The sequence below is a fragment of the Pelobates fuscus genome, chromosome 9 (assembly GCF_036172605.1).
Source record: "Pelobates fuscus isolate aPelFus1 chromosome 9, aPelFus1.pri, whole genome shotgun sequence".
Taxonomy (NCBI): Eukaryota; Metazoa; Chordata; class Amphibia; order Anura; family Pelobatidae; genus Pelobates; species Pelobates fuscus.
Window position 1 is genome coordinate 144,210,658 of NC_086325.1, and position 21,776 is coordinate 144,232,433.

General features: G+C 45.5%; 1 protein-coding gene across 1 annotated transcript in view; it reads right to left on the bottom strand.

Moving 5' to 3' along the window:
• Nucleotides 1–21,776, bottom strand: part of WNK3 (WNK lysine deficient protein kinase 3) — a 138,795-nt gene that overhangs the window by 38,320 nt on the left and 78,699 nt on the right. Inside the window, exons 7-11 of the mRNA XM_063433473.1 lie at nt 18,030–18,249; nt 16,251–16,542; nt 15,819–16,015; nt 994–5,679; nt 407–468 (exon numbers count right to left, since the gene is read on the bottom strand). Coding sequence (XP_063289543.1) covers nt 407–468; nt 994–5,679; nt 15,819–16,015; nt 16,251–16,542; nt 18,030–18,249 — 5,457 coding nt within the window. The remainder of the gene's footprint in view (nt 1–406; nt 469–993; nt 5,680–15,818; nt 16,016–16,250; nt 16,543–18,029; nt 18,250–21,776) is intronic.

The window sequence follows — 21,776 nt, forward strand, 5'->3', positions numbered from 1 at the left end:
ACTGCCAATCACTGCTAAATATTGTAGTCAAATTTATTTATTTTTTTCAGATTTTTAACACAAATTTAGAGATGGATTTGATTTAACCTATGTCGCTTTGAGGAATTACAGCAGCTTGACTGATGAAATTAACTCACAAAGGCCTACCATTTGTGGAGGTAGACATTCCAAGGTATCTCAAATGGTGTATATTGTGTCTTAGCATGCTCCCATATTTTTTTTTTTTTTTTTAGCAGTTTAAGTCTGGGAGACAGCCACAAGAGGCAGTCTTAACCTTGCAATGTAAAACAGTTTTACATTGCAGGGCTAAAGAGACAGGGACACTGCACCCAGAACACTTCAGTGAGATGAAGTGGTCTGGGTGCCACTTTAACATTTAAACCAAGATATTAATTAATTTCCTTACCTTGGAAGGGAGTCTGGATTCTGAACAGTAAGTTCAGAGGTCACTGCCATAGACGTGGACTGCTGAATTTAGAAAAACAAACAACTGGAAGATTACATTTGTAGTATTACTTGGCTAAAAACAGAAGATTAAACAAGATTTTATATATATATATATATATATATATATATATATATATATATATATATATATATAAAAAAAACTTGAACACAGCTCAAACTTCAAAATTTAGACGTCTAGCATATCCACAATATGCAGAAAAACAGAGAAGCTTACTTAAGGGACACAAAGATGCATTTCCTTAATTTTTTCTTTAACATTTTTCAAACAGCTTGACAAAGTATTGGCACTAGACGAATAAATCTACCATTGTTTCGTCGCTAGACTAGTGGCAGTTCAAGTTTAAAATCGTAAGACAATTCTAATTTTTAGTTTTCTCTGATAATGTTTTGAAATCAGACTCTTTGGTCAAAACAACAGATAAACTGCCGTTACTTACATTGTAACAGCAATAATAATAATAATAATAATAATAATAATGTTATATAAAATGAACTATTACTAAAGAATCATACAGAATTACATACCTGCTGTGGTGCTGTTGTAGGAATTTGATAAGTATTCTGATGTTGACCTTGAGATTCTGCAGCAACTTCAGTTGACAACATTGTCTGCTGTAGCGTGGGGTACTCCATTGACTCTTGGTGATGAGGTGGTGGAAGTGAACAAGACTCAGAACTATATCTCTCAGCAGACTGCAAGTCAAGTTGTTGATGTATATTTGATATAGCAGATTCATCTAGAGTGGCATGATGGACCTGGTTTGATAAAGGAATTTCTGGTAAAGCTGTGTGGTTTTGAGGAACAGAAGTACTCCCTGGTAAAAAGTCTGCTTGACCCACATTCTGTTGATTATAAACTTGTATATTAGGATGAGACGTTGGATAGTTGGTAGGATAAAGCAAAGGTACTTCATTAGGTAGTGGACCATTAAGATGCATTGTCTTTTGCAGGCTGTTGCACTGCTGACCAGGTGATATTTGAGAAGATTGGCCCTGTTCACATGAAGTGCGTCTAGAGATAGCCTGCTGATGTTGGGGTGAAGGCAGAGATTGTGTAGGAAAGTGCTGATTCAAAATTGCCGTTTCTGGAGCCCGACATGTAGAAGACAAACTCATGGAAGTCACAAAATGTTGATTCTCTGAAGGCTGTAAAGGAGTTAAATTTGATTCTGTGTGACCTGCTTTCTGTTCTTCATAGGTATATTTGAAGTCTTGGGTATGTATTAACACGGACTGGTTATCTGGAGACTGAACACAATGTTCAGACCGGTTGTCCTGTAGAGGAGTTGTGCTTATCTGCAAATTAAGGTTTACCAGCTGATCAGAGGGTAACATCTGCTGGATGAGGCCTGATGTCTCCACTGATGTTTGTATAGGATATGCATATGAAGGAGGGTTCACGATTGTCTGAGGACAAGTTGATTCTATATCCTGGGAATAATACATTAGTTTATCTGGAACCGCATGCTGCAATGGCGTGTATGGAGATTGATGTGAAGGTAATACAGCTGGATGAACATAAGGTGATTTGTCAGAACAAGGGACAGCGTGGTCATTATACAAGTTTGAATCGGTATGAGGCACGCTCTGTTGAATGTAAGTTTGGTCAACACCACAAACTGTCTGAAAAGAATATATTGGATGGGCAGGGTTGACATATACTTGATGACCAGCAATCAATGCACCATGTTGAGTATAGCCAAGCTGGTCAGCAGACGGGTTGTGAGCATTCCCTTGCATAGAAATAGGTTGTTTATGTACAGTCTGGTCAACTTGGGGTTCTGCTTGTAAGATATATAATGGAGGATCATTAGTTACAACAGCTTCTTGAGTATGCATGAGTTGATCAGCAGGTGGCATTAATTGGTGGACATTGCTGGTTTGCCCCATAACTGGAGTAAAATCATTGTAAGTAGGTCGGTTTGAAGTAATTGCACCCGGAAAGGTAAGCACAGATGGATCTGTAGGATGCTCAGAAGATGTTGCATGTACTGGGGGCAAAGCCTGTTCAGCCAAGACCATTTGTTTTGCGCAAACTTGTTGCTTGGATGTTCCAGCTTGATGTGTGTACAATGAGTGCTCAGATGAATGGTCATGCTGCTTGTAAGTTGGCTGTAGGGCTGTAGGGGCCTGCTGAGAGTGCGCCAACTGCACTGCCGGCGGGGCTTGCTGAGTGGGCACCGGCTGCCCGGCCGGCGGGGCCTGCTGAGAGTGCACCAACTGCATGGCCGGCTGGGTTTGCAGAGTCTCAGACTGCTGCATGGCCGGGGGGATTTGCCGAGTCTGAGCCGTCTGCACGGCCGGGGGGGCTTGCTGAGTGGGCGCCGGCTGCACGGCTGGGGAGGCTTGCTGAGTGGGCGCCGGCTGCACGGCAGGGAGGGGTTGCTGAGTAGGCGCCGGCTGCACGGCAGGGAGGGGTTGCTGAGTGGGCGCCGGCTGCACGGCAGGGAGGGGTTGCTGAGTGGGCGCCGGCTGCACGGCAGGGAGGGGTTGCTGAGTGGGCGCCGGCTGCACGGCAGAGGGGGCTTGCTGAGTGGGCGCCGGCAGCACGGCAGAGGGGGCTTGCTGAGTGGGCGCCGGCAGCACGGCAAGGGGGGCTTGCTGAGTGGGCGCCAGCTGCACAGCCGGGGGGGCTTGCTGAGTGGGCGCCAGCTGCACGGCCGGGGGGGCTTGCTGAGTGGGCGCCAGCTGCACGGCCGGGGGGGCTTGCTGAGTGGGCGCCAACTGCATGGCCGGGGGGGCTTGCTGAGTGGGCGCCAACTGCACGGCCGGGGGGGCTTGCTGAGTGGGCGCCGGCTGCACGGCCGGGGGGGCTTGCTGAGTGGGCGCCGGCTGCACGGCCGGGGGGGCTTGCTGAGTGGGCGCCGGCTGCACGGCCGGGGGGGCTTGCTGAGTGGGCGCCGGCTGCACGGCCGGGGGGGCTTGCTGAGTGGGCGCCGGCTGCACGGCCGGGGGGGCTTGCTGAGTGGGCGCCGGCTGCACGGCCGGGGGGGCTTGCTGAATGGGCGCCGGCTGCACGGCCGGGGGGGCTTGCTGAATGGGCGCCGGCTGCACGGCCGGGGGGGCCTGCTGAGTGGACACAGGCTGCACGGCCAGAGGGGCCTGCTGCGTGTGCACCGGCTGCATGGCCGGTGGGGCTTGCTGCGTGTACACCGGCTGCACGGCCGGTGGGGCTTGCTGCGTGTACACCGGCTGCACGGCCGGTGGGGCTTGCTGCGTGTACACCGGCTGCACGGCCGGTAGGGCTTGCTGACTGTGTAATGTCTGTCCAGCTGGAGTGGCTTGTTGAGTATGTACTGGCTGCTTGGCTGGGGCAGCTTGCTGAGTGTAGAATTGCTGTCCAGGGAAGGCAGCCTGCTGAGTGTACAAGGGTTGTCCGGCCGGGGCAGCTTGCAGAGTATATAATGGCTGTCCCACTGGTGCACCTTGCAGAGTATATAATGGTTGTCCAGTTGCTGTAGCGTGTTGAGTGAACAAAGGCTGCCCGGCAGGTGTAGATTGCAGAGTATATAGTGACTGCCCTGTCATTATGGTTTGCTGCGTATACATTGACTGAGCGGAAGATACACTTTGCTGCGTGTACATAGGCTGCTCAGTTAACGCGACTTGTTGTGTGTATGCAGAATGCTCAGCAGATACGACTCTCTCTGGGTACAACACTTGCTCTGCTGCTCTTGCCTGCTGTACATGCTGTTCAGCTGCTGCAGCTGACTGATGAACATGCAACGCCTGCTCAGTTACTGAAGTTACTTGGTGAATGTAGGCTGATTGCTCAGCTGAGACAGCTTGCTGTGCAAATGCAGCCTGTTCAGCGGTGGCAGCCTGCTGTGTGTATGCCTTTTGCTCAGCTGACATAACTTGCTGTGCATACAGAGTCGGATCAGTTGAAATTACCTGCTGCATATACACTGGATGCTGAGCCGATGCACTTTGCTGCATGTATATTTGATTCTCCGCACTTGCAAAATGCTGTGGATAAATTGGCTGTTCCACTGACAAAGTAGTTTGCTGTGAATACAAGATATGGTCAGGGACAATCATAGAATGTTGGCTATGTATTTGTTGCTCTGAAGGCTGCATAGTTTGCTGGACATACATTGTTTGCTCTGAAATTTGTGGACATTGTGGGCTAAAACTGTTTTGCTCAGGTAAGGGGCCTGCTTGCTGCACATACACAGGCTGATCAGAAAGAGGAGCAGCTTTTTGTGTGTGCATCGTCTGGTCAGCAGCAGTAACAGACTGTTGTCCATATACTTCCAATGGTGGAATTTGGATAAAAAGGGGCTGCTCAGGAGGATTTTGTAAAACAGTCTTTTGAGGAAATATTGACTGCTCCACCGCTGGAGCAGCTACCTGTGGAGAAAACAATTGTTTCTCAGTTCCAGAGTTCTTCACAATCTGTAGGGTGTATGAGGACTGCTCCTGTTCACGAGTATGTTGGTAGACACTTGCCTGTGATACTACATACGGTGAGAAAGGAGGCTTGTCTTGCATGCAGGCAAGTGATTGCGGCACGTTCACCAGTTTTTCAGAGAGGGCTGAAAAAGACACTTCTGTAGGAGGCAGAGAAGCTGTCTGGGCATTGAGAAAACAGAGTTCTTGCTCATGTGGGTTTTCCACGTCTACTTGCCGTTGAACAGCTTCTTGTATAATAGCATCAGAGTACATTATTTTGGTTGGTTCTTCCATTGTTGCAGTTTGAAATATAAGATGCTGCTGTGATAGTGGATGTTGATAGGATTGTTGGTTTTGAGAACACTGTATCTGCTCCAAATGTGATTGCATCTGAAAGTTGTGCCCTTGCTGGAGTGTTGGTGAGTAATTTAAATGATCCTTGAGAGGCATTAATGGTTGCTGTACTGAGGTTAACTGGTGTGCATGTGGAGCATTTGTCTGTACTCCTGTGACATTCGGTGCATGATGCAGTACATTCTGTACGCTGCTGCCATATTGAGCCAACAAAGTTGAATGAGACATAGGAAGTAGTGCTGGGGCTTGGCTGTCAGCATGAATTTGCATTCCTGTCATGCCACAAACTTCCAACTGAATGCCAGCTACAGTCTGCTGAGATGCCACTTGCCCAGGTATAATCTGAGGGGACAATGCAGAAAAGGATGGCTGCATTACAGGCATCATTGAAGAAGGATCTATCGTGCTAGGCTGGGGAATAGGTTGTCCATCTCCTGTATATACTAATTGAGTCGCCAGAGTCTGTGTAGTAGATAAAAAAAAATAGTCAATCACATATACATAAGCATTGAAACATAAGCATTGACATTTACATTGAGTGAGTAAGTCTGGTAGGAATACAACCTCACTGACATATGCATTTTATCCCCATCTGGGCCTAGGTATTCCCATGCTAATTCGTAGCCGTGATATGTGATGGGGGAGTTGCCCATCCACTACTCTCCTCTAAGCAACAGCCCTCAGTACCCCATCGGAGACCTTTATTTCTTGGGGTATCTTCCTCATTCGAACACCCATTACGTGAAAGGCCATCGTGAGCGGACAGTCTGCGTACCTAAGTCAGTGTCTGTGACATGTATCTCAGCGTTTTTAGTCTCCCCCACTATACTCCTACCCGTTCTCAGTATTACCAAGTTGGGGGGGTTTGTCCTGTGGTCACCTCGGTTAGGATTGCCAGTGTGGGGCAGGCATAAGGTTGGGCCTAGGCCTTAGAGGCAATAGCAGAGCAGTTAGAGTAAGTAAGCATGTCAATTGACTAAATTGCCTCAGGGTCACCCTGTCCGGGCTTATACACACTGTCCTAAACAGCATCATCTTACTAGGGGTATGTAGCGGTTAGTTTAAGTATGCATGACAATTTACTATATGACACAGATTACATGAGGGGCGCCCTATTCACACGGTCCGTAACAGCAACGTTTTACTAGGGAGATGTAGCGGTTAGGTTAAGTAAGCATGACAAGTAGCTAAATTATATGAATTACATGAGGATCGCCCTGTCCGGGCCTATACACACTGTCCGTAGCAGGAACATCTTACAAAGGATATAAAGCAGCTTCATGCCTTGGCCTGCTTGGCTTTTGAGGGAAAGCAGCCCCATTCCTTGAAGAGGGGCATCCCCACCTCCAGTTACCCTTGCAAAATAGTTCCTCCCGTTTCTCCATGAGTTTTCACTGTTATGAATTCCGTCTCCTTGACATGGTAAGCGCAGATAAGTCCGCGTATAACTGTACCTCCATATAGGGGTCCGGTAGCTTGGGCCGCTTCCTAGCCGCGATGAGGAGCACATTTGTTTTTAATTAGTGGAACTGTGGTACTGTGTCTCTTGGCGTGTCCTGGGCAAGTCTCGGGGGTCGCAGGAAATGATGCGCCCTATCCATGAGTCATTCGCCCTCTGCTATGTCAGGCACCAGGGATTTACACAGCCCTAGTAAGTATCCATGCAAGGCCTCAGTTGAGACGGATTCCAGGATTCCCCTAAAGCGGACGTTATTCCTCTTTTCTTTTGAGTGGCTGGTGTTCCTCTGTCAGGTGGTGCACGGTATCTGCCAGCTCATTTTGTACTGAGCTCAGTTCGTATGTGCGGACTTCTAGGCGGTTTGTCCGCTCGCCGAGGTCGGCCATTTCCCGCTTTCTCTCTCCTATAACCCTTTTGAAGTCAGCCTGCAGCGTTACCCTGAATTCTTGCAGCATAGTGTACAGCCGTTTTTCTGCATCAGTGTCGTGGCTTCCGTCTTGCTCCAGCTCGTGCTGTGAGTCAGCTCCCTGAGATGCAGAGAGGCTGTTGTCGCCATCTTTGGTAGGCCCTGTGCGGTCTTTTTTGGTCGTATGGTGCGGGTCCGTAATTTTTGTTTGCTTTGCCGGTGCCATCGTAAGTGGTGAGGCAGTAGGTTTGCTTGTGAGCTTTTAGGCAAAGTTATACAACGATTTGTCAGGCTTTTGGGTGATTGGGACCGGAGCATTTAATCCATGCGTCCGTTCGCCTCGGCATGCAATTCTAATGGCAAATAACAAAATCAGTGCTGATGGAACTATTAAACTAATCTGAAAAGAAATTCATACGAAATCTTCATCTGGTTGCAAATGTTTAACATGAAAACAACCGCCCAGGATGAGTATTTAAGTTTTAAAATTATGATTAAAAAAAAAAAAAAAAAAAAAGATTTAAGACTAGTGATTTTATTCAAATCTACTCTGCTGTGACTTATCTGAATTTACCATTTTGGATACAAAGTCCGATTTCTACTTTTTTTTTCAATTTACATTTATTTTTTTTTGCAGTGCATATAATGAATACAATCTGGCTTGAGGTACCCCAACGGCAATCTTCGAGCTTCGTAGCATAAGTAACAAGTAGGGTAGTAGCTAGGCAATGCACAATTTTATATTATAATAAATACAGGATAAACATCAGGTTTTAATAACATGCGTTATGAGGTTCGTCACATCTGTCATGTCTTGGCAGGAGAAAGACCGGTACCTTGCTGGCAAATAACCATGCCGTAGATAGTATAGTGAGAAGTGCATCAGGAGACCGCATGGAGATCATAACGTGACGTCCAATGTAATTCCCTTATGTGTTACAAAGGTAGGGTGTGCAAGATTTGTGTCAGGAGGAAGAACGGCTATGTCGTGCCACATGGCATATGGTCATGCCCTCGTATAGCGTCTGGCGGTTAGCCAGTTGTTTGCCTTAGGAGGTAACAAGGCTGTCTAGTGCCTGTAGTGGAGGGGGTCATATGGCTTAAGTATATAATGCATAACATTCTGAATTAGGATTCCATACGTTTAATACGTATCGAGTACCCATGGGTCTGCAATGCAGACCCATGGGGACTATGTGGTAAGGGTTTGTTCGTTGTCGCTGCAGGCCATGTAGCACATTTAAGCTATGTAGTTTGGGTCTGACTGGGTATTAGAAAAGCATGTGTCATATATGAAGCTGACTATTGGTTCAGGTAATGCGAAGTCATATTACTTGTGTGGTAAGAACCCATAGGACCCGGTTAAGCAAGGCAGAGAGGGTTAATGGCATGATATGCTCAAGGTGTTGGGACAAGTTTGTGGGACATTTTAATTGCACATCAACTTATAAAACAATTTAAATGGAAATAAATTAAATGAAAAGGTACGGATGTAGCACTGGGCATTCAGCTAATTAAGTCCTGCACTGTGAACCAGCTGGTAGCTGGATTGGGGCAGCTGCAAACCTTCATCCGATGCCACTGACTTGCTTTAATAGGTAGTCTGTTTTATTGCCAGGCATGGTATCTCCTTTCGCCCTCCTCCTGGTCAGTGCCAAGTAGCGGTCTTCAGTTGAATCGGATACGATCAGATATGATGTGGTTGGACCAGGGCTCTTCTGCAGGCACAGCCCGTGAGGTTAGGTGTCCGTGCAGATGCGGCGTGTAGTGGAACTCTTTCCTCTAGCGTGTACCGGGATTATTGCCCTGTTGTTGCGGGCCCGGTGACCGCCAGTTGTTAATTGCCTTCCAAGTTTGGATCTCACGACTGGGTTCTCTCTCAGCTGGGTAGAGCCGCGGCGTCTTGGAGGCAGGAATCCTCTCCTGCCCCGGAGCTGTGTGAGGGCTGGTGCTTGTAGGCCACGAGCCTGGGAACCTTCGTGGTCCAGGGTCAGCCTTTTCGGGGTGGCGCGGGGAGTGGTAGCAGACCGCATGACTATTCGTTTTGCTGCTCCCCGCCGGTGTGGGGCATGCCCCTTGTTGCTCTCAGCCCGGGAGGGCCCTGGACGTGGGAGTTTGAAGCGTGGGTCTTAGATTTGCCCTGAGGAGGTTCCCCTAATCGTCCGTCATCGGCTCTGACCCTCTTGGGTATGTTTTGGCTAGGGGCTTCAGGCTGTAAGCGTGCCTTTAACGTGGCCCCAAGCGTGCCTTTAACGTGGCCCAGCGGTGAAAGATTTGAGTAATGGGGTCTCTTGCGTGGTCCCCTGAGTCCGCTACAATATGTTGTTACCGCCACTTGTCCGACACGGTCGTGTCAGAGTGGTCCGCCATCTTGGTGGAACCCGTCTCCGCATTGCTTAGGGAGGCCAATGTGCTTGTCGTTTGGTGCGGGGTTCGGGGCGCCCCGCCTGGTGGGGACCGTTGGTGTTTTGTACTCTCGTGTTGCGTTTAGCATTTGGCGGGAAAGCGGCCGTCCTTCCCCCATGCCTCCGCTAGGCCTCATTCTGCAGCTGCGGTTCCGGGTCGAGTATGGTTTTGGCAGGTTCGTGGCTGCTTCCATTTTCCAAATGAGCCGATTTGTGGGTGAATCGCAGCGTTTAATCTCTGGTTATCCGCAGAGTTTGGGCCCTCACTGCAGGAGCTCGTGTAGAGTGCGTCTACTCAGTTTGCCAGTTCGGCTCCTCCCTCTACATTTTGTTTGTGTTCTACATTGATCACCTTGCATAGTTCAACCATTAAGAGCCATGAAATTGTATAGGATGAGTTGAGCTACTTGTGACAAACTCCCCTTTTTAAAGGAGTTTGCCATGCGTTTTTGGAGGGGCCTGCTTGTCAGCCTCCAACCCTGGGACTATGGGCCCTGTGATAACCCATGTTCAAAAGTACAGTTTCTGCCCCTTGGACTTTTAACTGGAACAGATTCAAACATGTGGCGGTGGCCATCTGAAATTGTCCAGCAGTGTTTTGTCGTTGAGTGTATGGGCCTGTTTTGGGCATAGGACCACGTGCACGGTGGGAAAAAATAAGACTTCCAGGAAATTCCTGAACCGATCTGGGTGATTTTTGGATATGTTATTCACCCAGATCGGGGCTATCAGGATGAGACTTTTGTGGGGATATGTTTTATTTTGGTGTACGTAAAAATGTACTTTTTCTGCTTAGAGTTAATTGAGTTAGTCCATTTTCTTCATTAATTAGATCACAGGCAGAGGGGAGGGATTGTGTACACTGTATGGGAGTGTCTGAATGTAAACCTCTGTTTTTATTGGCTTGTATATATTGTATTCGGTGCCCAACCAGGTCCACCTGGCCGTCACCTTTCCTGTATAACTTGGATAAAAGATCAGTGTGTGCCATTAAGCTTTCTGTTCCTGCTTACACTCCAAAACTGTGTGTCATCCTGTTATTGGAGGGAAAGAAGATTTGCTCCTGTGTCTGCTATTCCAGCTTGTAGGAGATTCAACGGGCCCTCAGGTCTCACTTTACACTCAACTCAGTGAAAGACTGCATTTTAAATCCTGCAGTGAAACACCTACCACCCTCAGGCCTTGTTACGGTTACTCCCAGGCTAGCTGGAAGCTGGACCTCTTGGATAGTCTGGATCCCGATGTAGAGAGAGAGAAGAGACGCTTCAGCTAGTAGACCATAAGAATCCTGTAAGTGTAGAACAATCCCACTAGCTATGGTACAGCTAGGATACCCTTTTGCCCACAAAACAAGTCAAGGCTGTGATTTGAGGGTCAAGCAAGAACTGGCACACAGGTATCAGTATTTATGCAAAATCTCAGGTCTAGGGACAGCCCCCTCTGGACCTGATGGGATACAGGGACAATACAAGTGGTTAACCAATAGGAACACAATGTATCTTTTGAAATTGTTACTGCCCAGCTTGGAGATTATGAATCCAACGGTTATGACAATACAATTATCTCAAAGCGCCCAAAATACCATGTTTTCTTGCAACATACAAAACAGGATAAAAATACATAACTTTAACAGTTTCGGGGGGCGGAGCTTGAACTCGAACCTGAACGGACGCCATATTCCAAAGCTCTCCCTGAGTGATCCTTAATCAGCCCGATATCGGCCAAATTACTACCGATCCGACTTTGCAACCCAAAGAATCTGGGCAAGCAAGAGGGGCTGAACCGGCTGATGCCTTTTTCCAGCCGCAGAAGCTACAGAAGCGGCGCCGCCGAATTGAGGCCTACCGCCCGCTGACAACCTCGGACCTTGAGGCAATCCTGAGGAGCAGCTACGCAGGCCACCCGGAGGAGGCAGAGCCGACACACGACACGGCTATGGGCCGACGGTCACAGAAACCGACTGCAGGTCCCGACACCAGGGATATCGGGTCCTTGTTCCAACGACCGGCACAACACCAGACCCATGAACCCTCGGAGGAACCACAAAACGAGGCCGAAACCGAGCCATGCGGCCGAGAGTCAGAAGCGCTGCCAGCCACACGGGCACCAATGATACCAAACGCAGACTCCTCAGACGACTCCGCTCCGTCCACTAAGGGCGACCTGAAAATTCTCCTTGCAAACATACATAAGCTGCTAGAGGCGGACTCAGCAAAACTGAAAACCGAACTCAAAAAGAGGTCAGAGAGAAGGTGGGAGAGATGGAGGAGGGGGTAAAAGAGGCACACAACAAGATCCACGCGGTGCAAGACACGGTCCTCCAGCTACAACAGTCCCAAAGAATCCTGATGGGCAGGCTCGCAATTATGGAGGACCGACACCGCCGGCTAAACATAAAAATCAGGGGAGTCCCGACCTCAGTGTCCGCAGAAGAGCTGCCCCACTATACAAGACGCCTCCTCGCAACCATATTGCCTCCAGCAGCAGCCCGCAAAATGACCCCTGAGGGGGTATACCGTCTCCCCTCGACGACCCACACGAAACCTAACCTGACCCGGGATGTCATCCTGAGATGCCGCAACGTCCAGGAAAAGATTCAGATCATGCAAGCCGTGAGGGACAAGACGCCACTTACCTTTGAAAATGCAGCACTGCTGTTCTTCCAGGATCTATCCAAGGCGACGCTACTGTGGAGAAAATCCTGCAGCCCCGTCACCGCTCAACTACGAACCGCAGGCATTTCATACCGGTGGGGAGCAGACAACTGTATTCAGGTCACACGAGCAGGGACCACGCATATCCTGCAAGCCATGGGAGAAGCCACATCGTTCCTCCGGAACCTGGGACTGCCTGATAAGACCATAACCCCTGGACTACCTACAGACACCCGGGACCCGATCACAGCGACACCCGTCGTGCAGCGCTCCAGGACCGCACCGACACCAGACCGGTGAGATGCCGAACTGAGAGCTGTTACTGGGCCAAATTGGCAGGACCCAGCTACCTACACCGTATAAACACGGTTAGAACTTTGGACGATCACTCTCTTGACTGGCTCACATTGACCGAGCTGTAAACGTTTCATATTTTTTTTTCACATGTTTTCACACTTGTTAGGCCTACATACCCCTCCTGCTATGAGGACACCCTCCCCCCCCCCCCTCCCCCCCTCCCCCCCTCACCCCACACACAGAGGCACTTACCCTACATGAACATGGAAGGGGAACAGGAGGAACACACAAAAACCCATGGCCTAACAACTAAACCACTACCCTTACAAGGGTCTGACCGAGGGCCCAGTCCTTAAAGAACGTCAGCACCTTCCCCCCGTAGCCCCCCTAGGTTAGGGGCATTGAACTAGCCCGCATTGGTAACCTTCTCAGTCAAGAATATATAGATAGTCATCACATCGGATTAGCACACACATAATGGCTATACCCCAAGTCCCTCTAATCCCGGCTTCAAGAAGCTGAAAAGTACCTAGCGGCTACTAACCTTCAGAAGCAACATTAATATAACTCCTTAGCATGTGACAAACAGTTTTTCCCACATTGTAATTATTGTCAGCCTATATGCCTGATTTCTAATGTACATGTTACCCTCTCATTGTCTGACATAATATGTTCCTACTTGTATGCTACCTTTTAAAAAAAAACAAAAAACAGTGCAGTTTTATATTTCTATATGCTACTAGGTTATCTCATGTGAAACACTTGTACTCTATAATGCATAATGACGTACCGATAACTCTGCTTGTTAAACCACTGCACTACGAAAATAAAGAATTAAAAAAAAAAAAAAAAAACTTTAACAGTTTCATATATAATTTGTGCATTCTACCATTCATTATATAGCCCTGGTCTGAGCGAAACAGTTAACCGAAGAGCGCTCAGAACCCACGAACTGTACGCTTAGTTTCCTCGTTATAAAGTCTGTTTGTGTCTTTTGTCCCGGGCTTGAGATGGCGGCCATGTTTTTAAGTGTGTTAATAGGCAGCGGGACTCTACCTAAAACTCGTGGAACGAGTAACGGCTAGGGGTTTGCATGAATCCCCACTCTGTTGCTGGTTGTCCCAGCTGTTCGGGAGACAAACGGAGATCGCCGGGAAGGGGTACTTAACCTGTGGTTAACCGCAAAAAACAACGCTCTAATTGAGGCCACACGCCAGTCCGTAGGTGGTCCTTGTTCGTGAACCTTTCGGTAGTTTGAGTATCGGGAGATGGGGCACGAACGTAAATGTCCTGAGGCAGTCAATTAGGTTGCGGTTAACCGCAGACCGCAACTCTCTGGGTGATTAATTAGGGACACGTTCCGCTCGAAGGGTGGTCGGCCGTTCGGTTATTAGAAAGGTGACCGGGGTTAAGTGGCGGCACACGCCAGGGGCCGGGTGGTCCGTTGTTCGTATAACGAATGAGTAGCAGGCAATCAGTTCGGGAGTTGGGTGCAAAATTATAGTACAGAAGCAAGGTTCTGGGTGAAACATAGGAAAGAGCAACTTTGTAACTGTCTGTAGCGATTTCGTAACAGGCCTCACTTTACACTCAACTCAGTGAAAGACTGCATTTTACATCCTGCTGTGAAACACCTACCACCCACCCTAGGAAGATACTCCACCTCATGTATTCCTGGATTGACAACATTCTCATGTGTTACTATAGATTTGTTGCCATTTTACCTGTAGTTTGCCACTGTAACTTTATGTGCATGCAGTTAGTACTATAGTCATTTAATGTTTTTGACCAATATTTCATGTAGACAGTTATTAATATTTTGGGTGATAGAATTTGGTTGCTAAACTTTTCAATAGTATATAACATATGGCTATTCTACCCGGGTCTAAAATGCATCACAACATATCAGGATCTCCTCCATCTGCATGCAGACACTTCACTTTCCTCCTAGAGATGAATTGATTCAATTAATCTATACGAGGAGATGCTGATTGGCCAGGGCTATGTTTGAATTGTGCTGGCTCTGCCCCTGATCTGCCTCCTCGTCAGTCTCAGTCAATTCTATGGGGAAGCATTGTGATTGGATCAGGCCACCACGCGTTTCGTTCAAACGTCCTTGAACTTCCTCAGGGGCAAAGGCGTCCTTCTGTGTATGGATTCAATCTTCAATATGATGCTGGTTGCTCTTTTCAACCCGTCCGGTTTGGCGCGCCACAGAAGGACGCCTTTTCCCCTGAGGAAGTTCAAGGACGTTTGAACGAAACGCGTAGGGCTTATTAATAGTGTTAGAGTTTTATTGTCTATATTAGGCTGTTTTTATTTTATTTCGTTTTTATTATTTCGACTGGGTTAAAGTTGATCCTGCAAACTATCCTGTGATCCTGAGACCGGTTGATTTTATATGCCTATTTGCCACTACAACACTGTAAGTGTGCCTTATTATTAAAGTATAACTTTTTACTAAGATACTCTGCACTATTTTGCTTTCTTATTCCCTTCTATGTACCATATGATGGCTTACTTATCCTGAGACATTCACCGTTCCACAAGATATGCCTACAATCAACTTTTGTTTGTGAGTGTGAATTACTATATCCACTTCCACTCTCTTTTATAAGTTTACAGTATTACGCTATGTTTGTTCCTGTTATTATTGTATTGTAGATCCATTGTTTTTTCCATATCTATTGAGGACCTGGAGGAGTCCTTATCTACTGTACATTTAGTTCAAGGGTAATTGTTTTTACTGTCCACTATTACCCACTAAGAGTGTGTTCTATCCACTAGGAGGTGAATCTACGTTTTCTGTATTTGGTTATACATATTAAAGCTCTAGGTGGGGCTGGCCAGCTTGTCTGCCAGTCAGTCTGGCATGATTGACATGCCTCTTTTTGGCACCGGATCCATCTATTTTTCAGGTGGACCCGCCCGCACATCACTTGCACAACCCTTAATAGTCTTTACCACCAATTCGTTCCACAACCATCCCTTCCCTTTTTGGAATGTGTGCATTGGTACTTTGCAAATAGGGATTTTTGGAAAGTTGAGCACCAAGAGGTACATGTGCCACAGCTGAAATGACAAAATGTAGCCATTAACAACTTAGGCACAGGTCTGGGCAAAGAGCAAAGCTTTAGCTATTACAGAATTCCCATAACATCACGGAAACTGCTCATTATACATAAGCCAGTCTTGCTTAAAATATTTAACAATCAAAACTATTGTTGTAGGAGCATCTCCAAAAGCAGGGGGGGGGGGAACCCCAAGATATTTAATATTTGACATAAAGTTGCATGACATACAGTAGGACTAAAATGATTATAACTTTACTAAACACTGCATATATCCTCCAGTTGTTAAATGTCTAGTCAAGAACTCACCTGCTGTGTTTGTTGGCAGTGACCCACAACTTGCTGAGTCTGGTATAATTGCCCCACATTACTGCTTTCAGCCTGTGGCATACCAGTTACTTGCTGGGTGCTCATCTGCTCATGGCCAGCTGTATACATGGCACTGTGCTGATTAGAAGTATCTGACAGTATGGTGGATCCTGTGAAAACCTCTGATCCCACATCAGCTGGAACACAGAAAAACAATTTGATTGGTGTGAAAAAAAAAAAGCCACAAAAACAAACAAAACATAAAACCCACATTAAGTGACCACTGAGGTGCTATTAAAATATCTCTGTTAACATAATACACATGCATGGCAATTTGTCCCACACGAGAGAACTCCTGCTGTCCTGTCACTTGACTTCAGAAACTGTAATCCTGGTAGAATCATTAAATACTAAGCATTAATGTCTACATACCTGTAATTGAGGAGGGCTGCTGAATTTGTTGCTGAAGAAGTTGCTGGCGTACATGCTGATCCACTTCTGTTTCTTCACATTCATTTACCCCAGACTGAAGGTATCCGGGAGTAGCAGGCACACCAGGATGGGTAAGTGGTGCCCCACCAGCTCTGCTTTGTGAATCGCGACGTTCTTCACTATATCCAGCAAGCAGCCTCCTTTCTCTAGTTTTCTTAATGAGTGACACTCTGTCACGAATAGATTTTGATACTGCCTTACTGTCACTTTCATGAAAAAACCCAGATTTTACCTGTAAAAATGGTAAACACTAGTTACACTACAAGGACATGAAACACTCAAATTACCAAAATCTGATCAGACAATGCTCCAATTGTAACAAGTTAAAATACATAATTAAGTTAAACTGGCAACACAGTTACATAGGCTATAAAGAGACATGTGTCCATCAAGTTCAGTCTTCCTCATATTTTTTTTTTCTATTGATCCAAAAGAAGGCAACAAACTCAGTTTGAAGCACTTCCAATTTTGCAACAAACTAGGAAACAAATTCCCTCTTGACCCCAAAATGGCAGTCAGATTAATTCTTGAATCAATTCTACATTGAAAATTTATAAAATTGAAAATTCTGTTTTTGCAAGTATGCATCTAGTTGCTGTTTAAACATCTGTACGGACTCTGATAAAACCACTTCAGGAAGAGAATTCCATATCCTTATTGTTCTTAAAGTAAAAAAAAACAAAAAAAAAACCCTTTCCTTTGCCTTAGACTAAATCATCTTTCTTCTAACTTTAAATGCATGACTTTGTGTGGAAATCTATTCACAAACAGGACTTTACATAGGACACAATGGTTTGTATTGGCCCTGGATATATTTGTATAATGTTATCATATCCCCTCTCAGGCGACTTTTTTGTAAACAAAAGAGGTTTAAATTGGTTAACCTTTCTTCGTAGCTAAAATGTTCCATTCCTTTTACTAATTTTGTAGCCTGTCTCTGCACTCTTTCTAGTGCCATAATATCCTTCTTTAGAACAGGTGCCCAAAATTGCATAGAATATTCAAGATGTGGTCTTACCAGCGATTTATAAAGAGGCAAAATGATATTCTCATACCAAGAATTTATGCCTTTTTTCATGCATGACAATACCTTACTGGCCTTTACCACTGCGGATTGACATTGCACATTGTTGCATAGTTTGTGGTCTATAAAAATTCCCAAGTCCTTCTCGTGTGTGATTATCCCTAATTTGCTTCCCTTAAGGGTATAAGTTGCTTGTGCCTTCTTTATGCCGAAGTGCATAATTTTGCATTTTTTTTACATTAAATTTAAGTCTCTATCAAAGTAATATCTTGCTCACCTTGTATTACTTTACAGAGTTTTGAGTCATCTGCAAACACTGAAACATGACTTGCAATGCTTTTTTCAAGATCATTTACAAAAATGTTAAATAGAAGGGGTCCTTGAACAGAATCCAGAGGAACACCACTTGCCACCTCTGTCCAGCTTGAAAATGTACCAGTAGAAAACAAGTCTCCTATGGGGGCAGGAGGAGGAATTTACACCCGACCCTCCAATGTAGAGTACATGCATGAACATAGGTTTAACTAAATTATAATCAGATTTTATTGTGCTAAATAAGAATATATATATATATTTTTTTTTTTTAAAGTTAAACCAGCAGCTGAACATTATTGTTAGTAGCCAAAACCTAATGCAACAAGGATTATAAAGTAAAAAAAAACTCTGCCTGACAATATTTATGAGGGGCTTCTCACCATTTCATAGGCCACTTCATCAGGATTGTCCATTTCCAAGTTGAAGCTAAACTCTATGGCTTCATTGTCTTTATGTTTCCCTTTAAGTTTTTTGGGGTCTTCCACCCAGAGTCTCAAAGCTAGTGACGCATTGGTGCCAACATCTTCTTCAGCCAATTCTACCCTAAGTCCAGTGTCTTCCGCAAAGAAGGCATGATTCAAAAGCTCCTTAACAGATAACCTAGATGAAAGGAAAACACTAGTAAACAAAGCTGGTTACATATGAAGCAACTAATATAGATCTGACAATATAGATCTATGCATAGGCTACCAAAACTGCAAAATTATTACATTTGTCAAGGGAAACAAACCATCTTATAATAACTATATATGCCACACAAGGGTAAATTGCGTTTTCAAAGAGTGACAATGGTTACTTTACCCTTACTGAAAGGGATAGACATAATAGATAACTAAATGCCACAAAAGAACATTTTTGGAAATTAACTCAGATTTGTAAGCAATTCTAAACAATTATTGTAAATAGTCAACTGAAACATATGTGAATGCTGTTACAAGGAAATAATTTCTAAGGCCAACTCTCAAAAAAATTAGCAATCAGCTAAAGGAGCACAAATCCTGTTTCTCTAAGCAATGTAATTTTTTTTTATGAGAAGTTGGTTTCCACATTATCATCATTTATATAGCGCCAATGGATTCCGTAGCGATTTACAATATTATGAGAGGGGGGATTTAACTATAAATAGAACAATTACAAGAAAACTTACAGGAACGATAGGTTGAAGAGGACCCTGCTCAAACGAGCTTACAGTCTATAGAAAGTGGGGTATAAAACACATTAGTACAGGAAATGGCAATCAAATAAGGTGGGAGTGAAGCAGAGCTGGAGGCGAGAGTAGAGTGCTGCCCTTTAGGAGAGAGCAAGAGACAGGTATGTAAGGTAGAGGTTACCGTATATACTCGAGTATAAGTCGAGTTTTTCAGCACATTTTTTGTGCTGAAAAACCCCAACTCGACTTATACTCGAGTTAATGTCTGTATTATGGCAACTTACATTGCCATAATACAGACCAGGACCGTCGGGCTCATTACAAGCCCGGCGGTCCTGTTGGGGGCTGGCAGAGAGCAGTAACTTACCTTTCCTGCAGCTCCTGTCAGCTCCCTTCTCTCACCTCCGGTCCGGCCAGCTCCTCAGTCAGCTCCCACTGTAAGTCTCGCGAGAGCCGCGAGAGACCGCGAGACTTACAGTGGGAGCTGACAGAGGAGCTGGCCGGACCGGAGGTGAGAGAAGGGAGCTGACAGGAGCTGCAGGAAAGGTAAGTTACTGCTCTCTGCCAGCCCCCTCCTAAACAGCCATTCCACTGGACCACCAGGGAATGAGAGCCCCCCTCCCTGGCCATGTATCAAGCAGGGAGGGAGGACGAAAATAAACTGAAATAAAAAAAATATTACAATAAAATTTTTTAAATTAAAATAAAATAAAAAAATACTTAAATAATTTTTTTTTTAAATATTAAAATAAAAAAAATTGAATAAAAAATGCCCTCCCCCCACCCAGTTCACACACACACACACTACACACACTCATACAAACACTCACTCTGCATTATATACACAAACACACACTCATACAAACACACTGCATTATATACACACACACACACACACAAACACACTGCATTATATACACACACACACACACACTCATACAAACAAACTCATACAAACACTGCATTATATACACACACACTGCATTATATACACACACTCATACAAACACACTGCATTATATACACACACTCATACAAACACACTGCATTATATACACACACTCATACAAACACACACACTGCATTATATACACACACTCATACAAACACACACACTGCATTATATACAAACACTCATACAAACACACACACTGCATTATATACAAACACACACACTGCATTATATACACACACTCATACAAACACACACACTGCATTATATATATACACACACACACACACTCTGCATTCACACAAACACATACTGCATTATATACACACAGAGTGTGCGTATATATAATGCAGAGTGTGTGTTTGTATGAGTGTGTGTGTATAATGCAGATTGTTTGTATGAGTGTGTGTGTGTAATGCAGAGTGTGTTTGTATGAGTGTGTGTGTATATAATTATAAAAATAACAGAATTTCATAACCCCAAGTTTTACCCTCGACTTATCCACGAGGCATAGCATATTTCACAATTGTTGGTCACAAAACTGCACTCGACTTCTACACGAGTATATACGGTACTCTGTGAGGCCATAAGCTTTCCTAAAGAAATAAGTTTTAAGGCACTTCTTAAATGATTGAAGACTTGGGGAGAATCTGATGGCGGTAGGCAGGCTATTCCATAGGAAGGGAGCTACCCGCGAGAAGTCCTGCAAGCGTGAGTTGGCCGTACTGGTGCTAGCAGCGGAGAGACCCAGAAGGGGCATACCTATGGATCTGTGAAGAGATATAAGAGGGGCAGGAATTGTTCAGTGCTTTATATGTATGGGTTAGCACTTCCAATTGACTCCTATAGGATACGGGAAGCCAATGTAAGGACTGACAGAGGGGTGAGGTGTGAGGACAGACTAAAGGAAAATCAGTCTGGCGGCAGCATAGCGGGGTAATACGGCTTTTGAGAAGCCCAATCAGGAGAGGGTTACAATAATCCATGCGAGAAATTACTAGAGCATGGATAAGCTCGTTGTAGCATCTTGTGTAAGAAAGGGGTGGATACGGGCTATGTTTTTAAGATGGAATCTACCGGGTTTGGCAACATACTGGACTTGAGGCTCAAAGATGAGGCCAGAATCAAGTACAACGCCAAGACAGCGCGAAAAACTAGGGAGAAGGGAGAGCGAAAGACTAGGATCAGTGTTAGGAGGAGGAAAGACAAGGAGCTCAGGTTTAGAGCAACTGAGTTTCAGAAAGCGGGAGAACATCCAGTCAGAGATGGAAGAAAGGCAAGCAGTGACACGTTGCAGGACGGCAGGGGAGTGGTCCGGGAAGGAGAGATATCTGGGCGTCATCAGCGTACAGGTGGTAGTGGAATTCAAAAGCGGTAATTTTGCCAAGAGTTTGCCAAGAGAGGCAGTATAAAGAGAAAATAGATGGGGACCAAGGACAGAGCCTTGGGGGACTCCAACCAAGACAGGACGAGGAGGGAGGTATCATTAGAAAAGGAGACGCTAAATGAGCGTTGGGAGAGATGAGAGGAAAACCACGAGAGGACAGAGTCGCAGAGACTGAGTAATTGAAGAGTTTGAAGAAGGAGAGCATGATCAACTGTGTCAAAGGCAGCACAGAGGTCAAGAAGAAATAGTATGGAGTATTGGCCTTTGGATATAGCTGCGATTAGGTAGTTCGTAGCTTTAATAAGAGCAGTCTCAGTAGAGTGGAGAGGGCGGAAGCCAAATTAAAGAGGATCAAGGAGAGAGTTGGAATTGAGGAAGTGAGACAGAGGTAAAGACAAGTCTTTAGAGAAGCTTTGAGGAGAAAGGGAGCAGGGATATGGGACAATAGTTAGAGAGGGAGGATGGGTCAAGAGAAGATTTTTTTTCAGGATAGGTACTACAGTGGCATGTTTAAGGTAATAAGGGACAACACCAGAAGAGAGAGAGCAGTTGAAGAGGTGTGTTAAGGAAGACGCAAAACAAGGGGAGAGAGATCTGATTAAGTAAGATGGGATAGGATTGAGCAGGCAAGTAGTGGG